The 17,779-nt window shown below is 42.1% G+C and overlaps 1 protein-coding gene across 3 annotated transcripts in view; it reads left to right on the top strand.

Annotated features, from left to right (window-relative positions):
* Window positions 1–17,779, top strand: part of sema3h (sema domain, immunoglobulin domain (Ig), short basic domain, secreted, (semaphorin) 3H) — a 79,785-nt gene that overhangs the window by 40,529 nt on the left and 21,477 nt on the right. For all 3 annotated transcript variants that reach the window (XM_079674534.1, XM_079674533.1, XM_079674535.1), the window contains 4 exons: window positions 1,840–1,933; window positions 3,814–3,933; window positions 4,787–4,932; window positions 6,348–6,462. In XM_079674534.1, coding sequence (XP_079530660.1) covers window positions 1,840–1,933; window positions 3,814–3,933; window positions 4,787–4,932; window positions 6,348–6,462 — 475 coding nt within the window. The remainder of the gene's footprint in view (window positions 1–1,839; window positions 1,934–3,813; window positions 3,934–4,786; window positions 4,933–6,347; window positions 6,463–17,779) is intronic.

The raw sequence follows: 17,779 nt of genomic DNA, 5'->3' as shown, positions 1-17,779 counted from the left end.
CGCTTTCACACCAAGTACTTTGCTGTACTTAGTGCCCTGGCACTTAGTGCCCTGGCACTTAGTGCCCTGGCACTTAGTACCCCCATGCAATTAAGTACAGATCGCGTTCACACCAGAATAAGTTCCCTGAGGGAAGATTACGCAAATGAGCCGCTGACGTCACTTCGTCTTCTTCTGCTTTGGGTTTACTGGCAGGCCGCAAACCACTTCACGGCGGATACTGCCACCCGAAGTCCCCGGCTGGAAGTCCCAAGAGTTGGGGACTGGCTTCAGTAGAAGCTGCTGAGACTCCCAGCAGCTTCTACTGAAGCCTTCGGAGTAAATCGACAGAACGCCGACACCTCCTCATCGCTCCACCGCTCCCATGTCTTTTTTTGTGTTGCCATAAGTTATTCTCTCTCCGTTGGTGCGCGGGGCTAATGCTAATAATGCTAATGCCAACAAATACAATGGCGGCTTCACATATGGGGAGTACTAACGGAACAAAACGGGAAAAGTACGGGGAAAAGTACTCCGGTGTGAACGCGCCTAATGTGACATATTTTGCTTAATATTTGGAGTACAACAACAATCCTGATATCATCAGAAAGCTAGGAATATAGACAACAGTGTATACAACTCAAAACGTGTCTTTGGGTCAATGTGACTGATTTCGGTGGAGCAGGTCACATATGGTCGGTGCATGTTTACATTAGCATCGCTAACAATCAGAGCTAACCTGTACTGCTCAGAGCATGTGTGTGAAGAAGCAGGAAATAAAAAGGAACTCACCTTGTGGTATAACCGGCAAGATAGAAAGCCTTTGAGCTCCATACTGTTTCAGAAATAATCTTTGATAATCCATGATATGACGTTTCATCACGGCAGTATTTAGTTTAGACAGTAGCTGCCGGGTCCCGCATGAGCTCAGCCCCCTCCTTTTAAATTTTGTATCAATTTTTTTAAAGCTTTATTCCCAAAATCAGCACTTTTGAAACAGGAAGTGAAATAGAGGGATATGAGACATGGCTAGAATGGGTGATCTGCTTGGTATTTTGAGCAAAACACTTCATAGACATGTTTTTTATATATTTTTACATATCTGAGACCTATGCTATTGCCTAAAAATAGCATGATAGGTCCACTTTAATGTGAATGATTTTCTAGAGCCCAAGTGTGTCCCCTTTACTCCCCAGAGTAGCTGATACATGATTGAAAAACATGTGGGATGTAATTTGTCAGAAATAGGTTAATGGTACTTAATATTCTTCCGCTATAGTTTGAGGTGTGAGGTTTAAACCTTTGTAGTTGTGGGATCAGACATCATGTGTGATTTTATGTGTGTGAGTGGAATGTGGAATTCCTTCATTTTGTATTGGTGTGTGTGTCAGGGAACAGCTAATACCATGAAAGGTGGTGTGAGATCAGAACGGTTCAGACGAGGTGCTTAAAGGAGCTCGTGGTGCTGACTGGTTTAAGATTGGACTTCACACATTTTAAAATCCCCTCACTTACCCTGGTTACCCTCAATTAGGCGCCCATATTTTGTGTGTGTGTGTGTGTGTGCGTGTGTGTGTGTGTGTGTGTGTGTGTGTGTGTGTGTGTGTGTGTGTGTGTGTGTGTGTGTGTGTGTGTGTGTGTGTGTGAGTGTGTGTGTGGCAGACTAATTCTACCAGCTGAAAAAGTCGCTATGCTTCTCTGTGTGGATGAATGACATAATTCATAGATGAAAGAGTAAATTAAAGAGTCACAGCCTGTCAGTCTGCCCAAACAACTTGTTCTCTCTGGTGTGTCTTCTTCTGTCCGGCTGATTTTCTCCCTCTCTGTCTGAGTGACCTCTGTCTCTGCTTTCCTTGCCAGGCAGAGCACCAGACTCTCTCCTACAGCCAGACAGAGTGTGGGAAAGGGAAATGCCCCTATGATCCGTTCCAGAAAACAGCCTCTGCTGTCGTTGGTAAGCTGACCGTTTTTCTGATCAAACAGCAACACAAATAAACTATGAATGATAAGTTATCATAGGAACAGATATGACTTGTCTGTGAGTTTTCAGGTTGGTGTGGAAGACCAGTTTGAGACAAAGTTATAGGCTTGTTGTTGCAGCACTATAAAACACCTATTGGGAAAAATATGAGTACACTGACTTTGTTAATCATACAACCAATTTGATTGGATGTTTTTTTTACGCCATCTTAACATAATATCTGCAATTAAATCTGAGGGCGCAAAGAGGAATAAAATACCTACACCCTGACTACTCTACAGGAGGCGCAGCCTGTGCAGCAGCTCTAGTGCTCCGTCTGTTGAGTGTAGACTGCGTGCAACACAGACTTGGGAGAAATGTGTAAATCCCTGACAGCATAGAGCTAAATAGCAGGTGTCAATCACTCCAGATGGGACTTGAACCCATAATCCCTGGTTTAGGAGGCCAGTCCCTTATCCATTAGGCCACTATGGCTTTGCACACCTTATTTTGACCCATTCAGTAAAAAGAGTTCTACTACAAAGGAACAAATGTGATCGCACAAACATATGCTTTAGTCCACAATGGCCCCTGAGGTTACCTGAGGCCACTGAGGTGGACGACGGCACAACAATGAAGAGACAGCATAGTGATGTCTTTTAAAAGTTAGCATGGGCTGGAGAGTACACATTTGAACAAAAAAGCTTGTGTTATAAACTGGTTGCATTGTGTTTGAAAGACATGGACGTTTACCAGTCAGGGTGGATCTAACAAAAAGATGCTATTTGGTCAGATATTTGACTACACTTTGTGTCTTTGTATTGGCACAGTCTACAGATACAGTCTGTGGAATATATACTCTCAGGTTTCAGACCAAATGTTTTATGAGCTTGACCTATTTAAGGTCAAATAAGATGCTCGTAACTCTTCCAACTTTATGAAAGTGAAATACAAACTGAAGTACTTCTTTATTTATTTGAAATATCATGTCAAATTCCAAAGGCTTTAGCGTTCCTCTGCAATCAACAGAAGCTCATGGTGTGGAAATGCATGAATCAGTGAAAGTATCATGTTGAGATTCTCTCCAGCACATATAACAGCTGTCAATCACCCCAGATGGGACTCGAACCCACAATCCCTGGCTTAGGAGGCCAGTGCCTTGTCCATTAGGCCACTGGGGCTTTGCACAACTCTGTATTTACCGAATCCGTTTCCGAACAAAGGGTTCCACAGCCTAGTGCCAATAGGGGGCCCACAAACATAGGCTTTAGTCCATTATGGCCCCTCAGGTTACTGAGCCACTGTCAGAGATGGCACAACAATAAAGAGACAGCATAGTGATGTTTTCAGAGATGCATGGGCAGGAGCCACCTTAAAACTGGCTCTCTTTGTATCTGTAGTCATAGAAACAGTTTGTGGGTTATATACTTTCAGGTTTATGGAAATTGTTAGAACTTGACCTAAAAAGGTCAATTGTAAGAGCTTGACTTATATGTTCTAAGATGTTCAATCCCAACTTTATACCTCTTCATGTGATTTAAATATCTTGTCTATTTCCGAATAAGTTCTGGTTAACAAAAAACAAATGAATGAAAACATGGTAACATAGCACAGAAGCAGTAATGTACTGACACAACAGTGGTATAGTGCTCAGCAGTCTTCTTTTGCTGCACACCGTTTCTTGACATCTACAGACTGTACCGACATACAATTATTCTCGGACACTATTGTCTGTTTGGTGCTGGCATTAAATAAAACTTCACTGGGGCTCTCACAAAAAGAGGAGAATATTTTTGTAATAAACTTCACCTTCAAATGTCATTAAACATTATCCATTCTGTTTGACCTAAATAAACTGTTGTTAATGTGTGTAGACAGAGAGCTGTATGCTGGGATCACCTCGGACTTCATGAGCCGGGACTCCGCCTTCTTCCGTAGTCTCGGCAACCGCCACGTCATCCGCACCGAGCAGTATGACTCCACCTGGCTGCAGGGTAAGGGCAAAGAGAACCAAAAGAAACATTTAAAAAGTCCCTACATTTACTGATCTGTAACATAAGGTGGCCACATGACAAAAGAAGATTCAAAGTTTTTGTAAGAAGATGATTAGAAGGCAAGAGGCACACTTGCTGGTCTCTTTTACAAAGAAGAGAGCAAACACGTATCACCTTGATGTATTCAGAAAGTACTGCCATTAAAACACCTTCTTTGTGACTGAAGCATCACAAGCATCGACTCTTTTTTGGTCGATCAATTCACAGAAGATAAGTGTGCAGGAATGGATTTATTTTTCTTTGAAACACAGTTTTTGAATTGCAAGACTCCTGGGATGGCTGGTCCTTTTATAATCCAGCAACTATTGTAACTTAACTTAAATCGTTTTTCATCTTGGGTTAGGGTTAGGGTTAGGGTTAGGGTCATTTTGTAAGCATGCTACCCAGGATTTGTCTTGATTGCCTTCTTTGTACTGTGTTGTGTTATAACTAAAACATGTGGCACACTGCTAACAGCTTACAGACCAGCATTTTAATTTCTACCGCTCTTTTGCAGGTAAAAAAAAAATAATCAGTAGATTTTAAACATCTACTCCTAGATAAGTATCTGTGCCTTTTCTGCATCTTCTCATTCTCTTTGGTGTCAATAGATTGATATTCATTTAACAACATTCTTTCTCTTTACATTTTGCTTTGTAAACCAAATGTATATTGCTCTAAATCCACATCTCTAAAACCATCTCATGCGTTGGTGCTTTTTCAGGCCAGTCTGTCGGCGGGTGCAGCTGATAACAACAAGACACATGTTGACTCTCTGCTGTTTGTAAACTCAGCTCTGCCTGTCTCTCCCCAGATGCCCAGTTTGTGCGGGTAGCGCCGTTGTCTGAAACTGATAACCCAGAAGATGATAAGGTCTACGTGTTCTTCACCGAGCGCGCTCAGGAGGCAGAAGGGGCTGCTGGGAAGGTGCTCTACTCCAGAGTGGCACGTGTGTGCAAGGTATGGACTGTGTTTGTGGGAGAAAGATAGGTACCAGGTTTGTGTTTGTGTGCTCATATCAGAAACTGTCTGCGTGTAGTTTACGTAAATACGTGTTTGTCCGAACAGGCAGAGTAGCTACGTGCTGCTCAGAGAGTGTTTACGTTAAGAGCAGCTCCGTGTGATTGGATGCACCTGCCAGCTTGTATAGATGTGCCTTTTGATGTCTGTGTATATGGGACTGTTTATGTTTGCTGTGTCTGTTTGTACTAATGCCTTTTTTTGTGGATATGTGTAAACATACATGGCTGTGTTTGTATGATTTCTTTTTGCCTTGTTATGTATGCACATTTTTGTGTTCATGTTAAAAATGTTTTATTAAAGGTGGGGTAGGTAAGTTTGAGAAACCGGCTCGAGATACACTTTTTGTTATATTCCATGGAATTTTCTTAACGTCCCGATAGCAATGAATATCTGAAGTGTTTTGACAAAAAATACATAAAAAAATGTCATCTGTGGAAGCTGTAGTACTGTAAAAAGCACGACCAATCATCTGAGCCGGCCCGGCTAAAACAACTGGATGGCCTACCTGCCTGTCAGCCTTCCATCTGTGCACAAACTTATCTCGTGCCCTCATTGGTCATGTGCGCGTTCGTGTGTGTTGGAGGAGGGGCTCTGTAAGGAAGTGGCAGATTTTTTTCCGGTTGTTTATTTTCAAATTCTAGCGCACTCAAGCTGGTTACTCCAAAATTACCTACCCCACCTTTAAGTAAACACATTTTGCATCAAATAGTATATGTCTTATTCAACAACGCAATAATCTGCAACAAAAAAATTATGGTTTTGCCGCTTTTATCAGTATTACATATGTGTAATTGTTTAGTAAATTGAATATAATTAAGTTTTGTGCTGTTGGTTAACCAAAAACCAAAAATGTTTTAATTTTTTAATTTTATTTTAGCAGGATAGGTCTCATTGAGATCTTTTCCAAGAGAGTCCTGGCCCAAGATAGCAGAAATAGATAGAATATGAAAACATAATGTAATTTTTTTACATTTGTATGATGTTTTACAGATCAGACAACTAATTAAATAACCAGGAAATAATCAGCCAGTCACATTTTTCCAGGTATTTGGTGTTAGCAAAGTGCGTTGTTTTGTGTAAAACTGTAAATTAAAGTTTATATTAGGTCATAACTATAGACAAATAAATGTTAATATGTTGTTAGCTTGTATTCTTTACTCTTTCTTTAAATCCCCTTGAGCTTCAACAAGCTGACTAGTCATCCTGAGGTTCATATTTAATATCATTAGAAAATAAGGTGAAATCAGTGACATCTATGTTACGTACAAGAGAGAATGATTAGTAATGATTGACCCAAAGCAGATATAAAATACACATGTTTTAATCAGACTACTCTTTGTATGTGTCTGTAGAATGACATCGGAGGCCAGAGGAGTTTGGTCAACAAGTGGAGTACCTTCCAGAAGGCCCGCATGGTGTGTTCGGTCCCGGGACCAGACGGCCTGCAGACACACTTCGACCAGCTGCGTGAGTACACACCAGCATCCAATGAGAAGCCCATTACATGCAAAACTAATCACATCAGACAGGCCTCAACAGCCACCAGTCACACTAACAGCTGGATCTCTACCACTGAACGCTTCATAAAAGAGGAATTGAGTTAAAAAACCACCCGGTATGTGTATTTGTGTTTATGAGCGTGATGCACAAAGAGACGGAACTTCTCACAAACATTCTGAAATGACGAAGGAGAGTTTGCATGGCATGAGTCTGCTTGGCTCCACAGTTACCACGGTGATCAACAGCCCTGTCGGTCACCTTAGGTCCGTCTTCGTGCCTCAGCCTTGGTAACCAAGGAAACTGGCCTCAACATTCAGTTGCTGTGGGTTTATTCATTATCGAAGATTCGCGCCAGTGTCCTCCGGTTGTCCGTGCGCGTGTGTGTCCTTGCGTGTGTGTCTGTGTGTCCTCAGCAGGAGGTCTAGGAAGCATGGGTTTTTCATGTGTATTTTGAGCAAATTGGGATGTAAGCCTGCCTTTGCTCTCTCTGAACTTGTAGGTGAAGATGTACAAGTTTGTGATATTTCAGTGGTGGTGAACACAGTACTATCAAAGTGTGAACGGTTATCTCCTGCCTTTAAAGTAGAGTAGCATTTCAAAGGGCCTGCACACCCACACAGGAGTCTTCAGTTGTTTAATACTGCCTATTAAATTGTGTTTTACAAAACCCCCCGAATTGATAAAAATGAATCTGTTTTGTTAGTTATTCACTATGGTTTGATTTAGCCGGCTCAGATATAGTTAAACACTAAATTTGTACAGGTCAGGAATGTTAGATTGTTCCCGTATTTTACTGCAGAGATCTTTAATGCACTGCCAAGTTAAATCTGCTCGGTATCACTTCATGGCACAATACATGAAGACTGCAAAGAAGCTGCTGGATTCCCCCACAACTCTGCAGATTGCAGTCTTGAATCGTGTAATACATGGACTACTCTACCCTACTGTCAATCACCCCAGATGGGACTCAAACCCACAATCCCTTGCTTAGGAGGCCAGTGCCTTATCCATTAGGCCACTGGGGCGTACCTGTTAGTGTCAAACAGACAAGATAGACAATGCACAGAGGGACATTCACAGCAGGGAGCAAACGTGGCAAAGCAAAGCTCTTCAAAAATAGGAACATGGGACAAAGGAGTGTTGTAGTAAAGCAACAATGCCATAGTGCTCAGCAGTCTTTGTCTGCCGCACACCCTGTTTTGCTGACTTGTAATGATGATGATGATTATTCATGGTAAAATAACATGCTCTACTTCCCTGAGAAGAGAGAGGGGGGGCGTGGACGCTCATGTGGATGGGCGAGACGGTTGACTCATATAAACCTGTCCAAAGTGGGTGGGCAGCGGAGGGTCCACGTTGTGTATGTCTGGTGTTTGAAATGTGTCGTCACTGCGCCGCCGTTTTTAGAAAATAACCTTACTTTTTTATCTGACTTGTAATTATCATTTTGCAGACATTACAATCAGCACTGTTGTCTAGAGCGTTTCTTCTTCTCTGCCATGACTCTTCCAGCTTGTTGCGTTTTTCCCTGGCTAAGGAGGCCAGTGGAAGAGAGACAACCGAAAAAATGATTTATTTAGGTATAAAACAGGGCCATAACTTCACTTTGATTTTGAAAGAGGATGATTTTAATACAAATCACTTCTGTTGCACCTCTCTGCTGTCAGCCCCACACGGCTCACCTTTTGCTCGGTGAGAGAGCTGGCAGACAGAGGGCGGGAGCGCTGTGGAGACAGGACCGGTTTCTTATCTTTGCTGTTTTTGTAAACAGAAGATTCTTAGAATAAACGACATAACACACACACAGAATGACTGTTTATGTGAACATATACAGTACAATAACACATTCTGTAAATCACACACTCTTTCTTTTACATAGACAAACCTCTATGCAGAAACACATTTGAACGCACTCGCACAGCTTTCGCGCTGTTACACACCTACTTGCGCCTCCGCCTGTGTACACAAGACAGTTCTGACTTGTCAGGAGCATAAACATCTCTGCCCTGCATGCCTGTGGCCATGCTTTACTCATCTGATAAGGGTGTGCATAGATTTGTTTGTGATTACACTCCAGCAAGACACACACAAAACCACAAACCCATATACAGGAGATTAACCCATCAGGTTAAGAATGCGGTCAGTGTTGTGTTTTTGCCACGCTCCACCACACAGAAACACTACAAATCCCATAAACCCCTGACAGTGTGCGGGTCCCTCATAGCAGCGGAGCGGTGGTTAGCACCTGGTGAGAGTGTGTGTGAAAGTTATTACAATTTGCTGAACATTTTGAGTGTGCTATGTTATTCTAATTACATATATTTGTAATGTATGTTTATGTAATTGCTGCGTTTTAATGAAACAAATGTGAGTGGGTTTTCTGCGCTTTTTTTCTGCGTGTGTATTTGTGTAAAACACAAACCAGGTACAAAAAAACAGCCTTATTTAGTTTCAGCTCCTGTCAGCACTGATACTGTTTTTACAGGTGAAAGTATTCAACACCATGTGGGTCAAATCCATCACAAACGTTTTATTTATTTTGTTCTGTTCCCATATTGGATGGCGCAGTTGCTTCTCACTTACCAGCAAAATACATTTTGTCTCTTCAAATTTCTGGCCAGAAAGAGTCCTTCTCAATCTATAAGCATAAAATTTTCATTTCATTTCAAACCTTTATTTAGACAGATTAGTCCCTTGAGATCATCGATCTCATTTACAAGGGAGACCTGCATCATTTAGTTCCACATGAAACATAAAAACAACATACAAACAACAGAGGATATCATATTTACATATTCAACATTTACAAATACCCAGAGTGTCAGAAAGCATTTCATTTAGATATGCCTTAAATACATTCAAAGAAATAAAAATGCTCAATTTCAATTTTGCCTGTAGACTGTTCCAAGCAAGTGGAGCTGCGCACACAAAAGCTGTCTTCCCTAAGACAGTCCTTACTCTTGGCACATCTAACAAGACTATATCCTGTGATCGCAGACAATAGCTGCTTGCAACTTTCTGCTTTATCAATGAACAGATATAATACGGGAGTTTGCCCAACATAGCTTTATAGATAAAAGTGTACCAGTGACTGAGCCTCCGTACAGTGAGTGATGGTAAACCTGCCTTGGTATACAATGTACAGTGATGAGTAAGTGCTTTACAGTTAGTGACAAATCTCAGAGCACTATGATACGCAGCATCTAGTTTGCTTAGGTAGTTGGCAGGTGCATTCATATACAGCAGATCACCATAGTCCAGCACAGGTAAAAAGGTCACAGTGACTAGCCTTTTCCTGGCCTCAAGCGAGAAACAGGACTTATTCCTGAAAAAGAAACCTAGCCTAACCCTCAGTTTTTTAAGCAGGTTATTGACATGAAGTTTAAAAGAGAGACAGTCATCAAGCAAGATACCAAGGTATTTGTAACAGGCAACAACTTCAAGTTTTGTTCCTTGCGTTGATACAATATCTAAAACAGGCTCTGGTGACTTTTTAGCTTTTGAAAAGAGCATTATCTTGGTTTTATCCACATTTAAAAGAAGCTTTAGTTCAGAGAGCTGAGTCTGAATAATGTTAAAAACAGCCTGTAATTTAACAACCGCCTCCTGAATGGAGGGACCTGCACAATACATCACGGTATCGTCCGCATAAAAATGTAAAGTAGCTTCATCCACATTTTCACCTAAACTGTTGATATATATGGAGAATAAAAGTGGACCTAAAACAGAACCTTGAGGAACACCATTAGCAATGTTTAACCACTCAGAAGACAGCCCATCAAAGTGAACACATTGGGACCTTTCAGAGAGGTAGTTCACAAACCACCCCACTGCATGGCTGGATATGCCAGTACTGAGTAGCCTCTGTTTTAAGACACGATGATCAACGGTGTCAAACGCTTTGGAAAGGTCAATAAACAGAGCTGCACAACTCTGTTTATTATCTAGCATACTAGTAATATCATTTACCACTTTCATTGTTGCAGTGATGGTGCTATGTTTCTTCCTGAAGCCTGACTGATGTTTAGACAGGATATCATTTATACATAAAAACTCCTTTACTTGTTCACTCACAAGTCGTTCGAGCACCTTAGCCAAAACTGACAATTTAGAGATTGGCCTATAGTTATTTAAAATAGTTGCCTCCCCTCCTTTCAGTAGAGGCAGGACATAAGCAGACTTCCATACTTTAGGAATTGTATTTGTGCTGAGGGAGAGGTTAAAAAGAGAAGTAAGAGGTGGAGCAATAAAATCTGCAGCTATCTTTAAAAAGAAAGGTTCTACGTTGTCCGGGCCAGCCGGTTTCTTAGGATCTAACTTGGATAAAGCTTCATGGACAATACCAACAGTTAAAGGAGTAAAACTGAAAGGGTTTTCCAGACCACATTGTTCAGAGTCAAGGACTGGAGCGTTCACAGAAGCAGAAGCACAGTCAGTGACAGAATCAAACAGAGAGCCACAAGAGACAAAATGCTTATTAAAGCAATTTAGCATGGTGGCCCTGTCTGATATAATGCCAGATGCTGTGGTGAGGTACGGAGGTAGCTCATTTGGGATATCACCAGTGGAAATCGATTTTATGGCTTTCCAAAATTTACTAGGATTATTCAGGTTTTCTGTGGTAACTGACAAATAGTACTTTGACTTAGCACTTTTGACATTTGAAGTAAAGCTATTCCTTAGCTGCCTAAAGCGTAGCCATTCTACCTCTGAGCCTGATTTCCTAGCCTTTGCCCAGGCATTGTTTCTCTCATGAAGGAGACTGGACATTTCAGCAGAAAACCAGGGATTGTTTCGTCCCTTCACTCTAAATTTACGCAGAGGTGCATGTTTATCTATAATTTTTATAAAACCAAGATAAAAATAAGACCATGCAGTTTCTACATCAGCACACAGATCGATTTTTCCCCAATCAAAATCAAACAGATCATGTAAAAAACCCTGCTCCACTAAGTGTTTTTTATCTCTCTTTGTGATGATGCGTGGTTTAACTTTTTGGACCTTAGTGTCCCTAATTGTGGCTACAACACAGTGGTCACTCACATCATTAGCAAATACTCCCACAGATGAGTATTTATATGGAACATTTGTTAAAATTAGATCAATTAAGGAGGATTTATTTGGGGACTTAATATTTGGGCGAGTAGGACTGTCTATAATCTGAGTAATGTTCAAAGAGGTACACAGGTTTTTAAAATCCTCTGACACAGAAGTTAACCAATCCCAATTAAAATCACCAAGCAGCACTATTTCCTTGTAGGAAAGTTGAGATAACAGTTTTGCCAATGAAGATAAGGAGTCCTTGACAGCCGAGGGGGCCCTGTAGCAACCCACCACCATGACCTGTTGACCCTTTGTTACTTCGACATTCACAGCTAAAAATTCTAGTTGTTTACTAACAGATTTGGAAACCATTTTTGTTACACAAAACTTATTTTTGACATAAATGGCAACGCCACCACCTTTTTTAGGACGGTCAGTGCGATATACATTGTAACCATTTATGTAAATGTCAGAGGCCAAGATCGATTTGTCTAGCCACGTTTCTGATAAGACAATGACATCAGCATCAGTTGAACTCGCCCAAATACGGACAAAATCTAATTTAGGTAACAGACTGCGCACATTTAAATGAATTAAACCTAACCCCGATCTAGAACTAAAATCAGCAGGAGTAGCTATTTGACTAAAACTACCAGGTGGACCCGGATTTGGCTGTACATTTCCTGATAGTAACAACAATAAAAATACCAAGCACCTTTTCCTCTTAATCAACACACATACATTTTCAGCTGTTCTAGAGTCACCAGCAAACTTCGCAAAAGTGAGATTAGAGTTCAAAAAACAATTCTGAAGGACCATTGTGGCAGGCATGTGAGAAAGACAGACATTTGACGAAATGAATGTCCGCGACAGTGCAACTGGCAATTGTTTGTGCAACCCATCCGAACCTGTACAGGGGATGTCCACTGCGGCCGGCAGAACGGACCCGCATCCAGCAGAATTGTCAGGATGACTAGCGAACTTCTCCTTGTCCAGCACAGTCAAAAAAAGGCACAGCAGAAACACGACATTTGCCATTTTCCCAGTCCAGCTCAACAGCATCCACGATGTTCCCGAAGCAAAACCACGTCAGGACAGCAGCAAGGAAATAGGCAATCAGCAGTGTGGCAACACTCCGGTTTCTCCGCGGTATCTCCAGACCAGGCCTCCCCCGCACAGTAGCACCCAACAGGTGGGAGTAGGCCTCTAACAGCAGGTGGATAGCGGCCTTCAGCCGTGGGAACCACCACCAGCAGAAGCAGAAATGGGTGGACGGCAGGCCCTCAAACCGCGGCAGATCCTCCACAGATCAATGGCGTTAAAGATGGAACATAGATGGACATAGATGGAGCCTAAGCCGGAGAGCTAGATCTATGCTAACAGATGCCAGATGCTAACAGGTAGTGGGAGCCTGTAAAAATTGCGACTGCCTCACGCGAAGGACTTTTTGTCAGTAACAGTAAGTCTGGCAAATGATGGCACACAGGACGAGGTGGCCGAGTGGTTAAGGCGATGGACTGCTAATCCATTGTGCTCTGCACGCGTGAGTTCGAATCCCGTCCTCGTCGGATTGCTTTTGGAGCGGCAGAGGCTCAGTCTGTAGAGACCAGGTTCTCTCCCCGAACAGACAGTGTACGAGTAGGCAGTGTGAACTGATAGTTGGAAAGTTCCAAGTATATCTGGGCACTGCTGTGGTTCCCTGAAGCATGGCTCCTAGAACTGTGGGTTAAATGCAGAGGTCACATTTCACTGTGTGTGCTGTGCTGTGTACATGTACACGTTACTGTACTATGGAGAAGAAGCCCAACAAATAGTTGTTAATTATTATTATTATTGTATGTCTTTATTGAACAAAGAACATGAATACAAATACATTAATCTCCAAAAGAGAAGACATGTTATATGCCAGATTATAGCTATACAAATAAATAAATCAATGTACTTGTCACATGTAATCATGCAAGATGCAACTCCTTCAGCTATTCATCAACATCAGAATCACAATACTGTACCTTTATTTGACCCATCTTAGTGTTAGGAGCAGTGGGCTGCCATTATGTACAGCACCCGGGGAGCAGTGTAGGAAACTGTGCCTCGCTCAGGGACACCTCGGTAGCACTTGGTCTTTCCGGGAGTTGAACTTGTGACCTTCCAGTTCCCAAGCCAAGTCCCTATGGACTTTGCCACCATAAAGCAGAATAGGGCCACTAGATCAGCACAGCATATTGGAGGAATGCCAGTTTTATTTCCTTTAGTGTTATTTTGGTAGTTGTTGACTCACATATTTAAGATGTTGTTGAACTCCTTCACATTTGGCTTTCTTCTGAAACGGGCATCTGGTGAGTGATGGCCACATGGACTGACTCATGACACAGGACAGCCTGAAGTTGATTGTTCAGTTGTTTTGTGTCTGAGGTTCACTTTCATGAGGCTCACCGCACATGTTTACGATGTCACTTATTGTGTGAAATTATACGTCCAACGTCATTGAGCCACAATTGTTCAAATAAACATCCAGTCGTGTGTTTCATATTTTCTCTGTCATGGAGGACAGACGTTCCTCCTGTTGCCCATTCAATCTGAAATGACTCACGAGTCCAGCTCAGAGGAAGAGGATTCTGGGCTGTTTACTGCTGTTGTCCCTGTTGTGGTAGTAGTTGTTGTGAAGGACAGTCATGCTATGAGGTTTTTCTGCCCGGAGACAGACAGCTCTCTGTGGCCAGACTCAGCGTAATGGCATTTAGAGACACTGAGGTATTTTTTGGGCATTTTTATCGTCTATTTTTGTCTGTGTATGATAGATTCAATGTTCCCGTCATAGGACAACACCCATATCTGTGTCACTACATCACCCACTGACGATGGCAAGGGAGAGCAAACAGGAAATAAATAATATTTCAATTTGATTTGGACGTCACTAGGGAGATGAGTGGAATAAAGAAGAAGTGGGCAGAAGAAGAGTAAGAATATGAAGTGTGTTTTCCTAGCTTAGAGGATAAACATGACGAATGGAAGGGAGGGAAGTTGAAGAACATGAGAAGTGTCATCTTCACGCCCCGTTATGATGAGATCTGCAAAGGCCAGAAAAAAAGTCAGGGGACAAATCGAAAGAGTTGGAAAGAAAAAAGGGAGTGGTAAGGCTGAAGGAGGATGAAGAGAAAGATAGACAGTAGCTATATTTACCCTAAGACAGCTTGGATACAAATATAGTCATAAACAATTCAAAACAAATGTAAATATGACTGGAAATTGGTTCCAAATGCCACAACAAATAAACCAACCACGGTGTGCTTCTACACAGACATAATATTTATCTAAAAAAGGCAGTCGGTGGATTTTTTTGTCAGAAAATGATAAGAAAATCACAAGAACAAATAAGACCTGCCTGTAAGTTCACATACATTCACCAACATCAGTGCAAAGGACCTCACTAAGAGGCTTTTGCAGGATTCTGTAGACAACACTTTACACATGTTTAAACAGTTTGGAATTAAAGCTTTATTTGGATTGATTGTATCTTCCTTTCGGTCCATTTACTTTACTGGGTAATAAAGATGGAATAAAAAGGTCAAAAAAGAGAGTGGAGGGGGCGATAACATCTCAGTCCATATTTAAACCGAGGAAAGAACAGTTGCCTGTATTACTGAGTCACCAGGTCGCCCGGTCCTGTCAGATTAACCTGAGTAATGCATTTCCACTATTTACTGCTTAATTACCTCATCAACCAAAACACTTTAAAGCGGGTATGAAAACATGTTTTGTGATACTGAAGGAAATTAATCATGTTTTGACGCCTGCATTCAGCCTTTTCTTAATCCGTCAAAGCTCGTGTGAAAACACTTGAATGGAAGCCCAGTTCATCAGAAGGAGAAACGGAGGAGAAAGATAGAGGGTGAGAGGAGGGAGGTGGGTTTAGAAAGTGCGGGAGACAGCGAATAAAAGTAGGACAAGTAGGGAGAGGGTAGAGGTTATATCAAGGTGTTGAGCAAGAGGAAAGGAAAAAAGGAGGAGGAGGCGAGGAAAGAAGTAGAAACTGTTATCAAAGTGTTAACAATGTGAAATAGAAGGTTGAGGAGAAAGAGAAGGAATATCTGATTAGGAAGATGATAAGAAATACATTTGTCTTCAGGGTAGGATACAAATGAAAATGGAGGATGAAGAAGTTTGGTTGGAGAGGAGCTCTGGTCTAAAGAATCTATTCCTCAAGGGGATAAAGAAAGTGAGATGTGTCTGGTATTTAAAGGTTATTTAAGACTCGGTGGAAATTGCAGTAGCATGGGAGGAATATGCCTAAGAGGCTTCTACAGCCTTCCCCGCTGGCACCAGTTTCCTATTCCCCTTGAGCTATGGTGGCCCTAAAGTGACACAAGTGAAGTCTTATTATAAAGAGGAATGAGATGGCTGATTGCTAAGTGCAGAAGTCTGGGTGAGAAAGAATAATCAAAGTAAGAAAGGTCCTCACTTAACGTTGGCTGTACATTTCCTTAAATCTCTCTAGAGTGTTGGAAATGAGTTTAAGTGCTGATGCTACCAAAAGGTCTGCAATTAAATAAAAATGGTGCAATGGAAAGACAGAATAGGAGGAGAAGGAATCACCCAAAAATAATGAAGGTGAGATTTATGCAGCAGGAAATACCCCAACCCAGACAAAAGGCATTTTTCCTCAAAGGACAAGGAGGGGGGCAGAGTGAGGTGAAGTGAAGCTTAAAGGGTGTGAGGAGGAGTGGTGGGAGGGAGACTGGACGGGAGGGAATGAGGGGAATGGGGTCAATAGGGAAGGATAGTGAGGTACAGAGTGAGGGGAGAGGAGGGAGACGACAACAAAAAGGGTTTCTCTAGGAAATGCAGTGGGCAGAAATAATGGATTTGTACACATTTTTTCAATGTAAAGCAGATTATGAAGCTTCTAAAAGTCATAACCCTCTTAAACTACGGATGGGTTCAGCCAAGTGCCTTATAGCTGCTGGCTAGATTCCCAGTCTTTAATGAAAGTTCAAGATATATCTTTTTTCCTAAATGGGCATCGAAAGCATTCTCTAAGGACTGCCATACTATTCAAAGTGTCCTCCAGCATAATACATAATTGGTTGATTTATATATTCTTTCTCATTTAGATTTGCTGATCAGTGGCATTTTAAGAGACGAAAGGTTCCTGGCAATGACATTTACCGCCAAGTCAAACGCCCTTCATTGCCACCTTGGAAGAGTAGGCTTCTTCCAAATGGATCCCTTGGTGGATATAAACGGTGAAATAGAGAGAGACATCAGGGTGGGGATAACAGCAGCCGCTGGAGGGGAAGAAAATGTGTCACAGAGACAAAAAAGGTGCAGTGGCAGAAGGAATAGGGCCAATAGCCGAGGGGGGAAGAACCAGACAAGATGGAGGCAGGGCTATTATTGGCAAATTACTATAAGATGGCGAGGAGGACATAAAGAAAGGGAGTGTGGTCAGATAGATGACAAGCAGGAGGAGGGAGGTGGGAGGATGCTGGCATTCAGGGAGTAGTGGAGAAATGAGGAAGATAGGGGTGTACGCCTTGAGGGGCTGCGGCAATTATGAGGAGGAAGATGATGATAGGGGCCAGGGCTGCAGGTCTACGGGCCAGACAGCACTATCGGCCCTCAGGGGAACACAGCCGCTTTGTTTAGAGAAGAGGACACAAGAGAGCGAGAATATAGGCCAGACAGATAGATGGACGGGGAGAAGGAGGGAGGGAGAGATAGCAGGAGGGAGGGAGGGAAGTAAGGATGGCGAAAGTGAGAAACAAAGAGAATGAGAGACACCCAAAGGGATCATGGGAAGTCCAGGTGGATTTGAGCAGAAAGGGAAGAGGGATGAGCACCTGATGAAAAGACAAGGAGACAGACAGAAAAGGCGAGAAGAGGATTCGGAGAGAGAAAGGAAGCTCAAAACAAGGGATTACTGTTACGATAGTATATGATAGTGGGCTGCTGTCTGACAGTGAAAGAAAAATAATGTGGTTAAAAAGAGAAGCACAGAGAGCAGAAAGGCATGAACATCTTTCCTGTTACTGCAACATCATTAAAATGCTTTATTTGACACATAAATAACATTATTTCTGCATTCCTTCAACTTGATGAATGATGAAACGGTCATCTTGCCTCACCTGGTCAGATAACTTTGAGACAGAAGCAGATTGGCCTCATATTTTACTGCACTGTGATGAATGTGTGTTTGCTTTCCCTCCCCCGTTAAAGATTAATGACATAAAAGTCACTA

This window comes from Notothenia rossii (assembly GCF_949606895.1).
Source record: "Notothenia rossii genome assembly, chromosome: 4".
Lineage (NCBI taxonomy): Eukaryota > Metazoa > Chordata > Actinopteri > Perciformes > Nototheniidae > Notothenia > Notothenia rossii.
The sequence above is the reverse complement of the archived record's forward strand: the minus strand, read 5'-3'. Positions and strand labels throughout refer to the sequence as shown.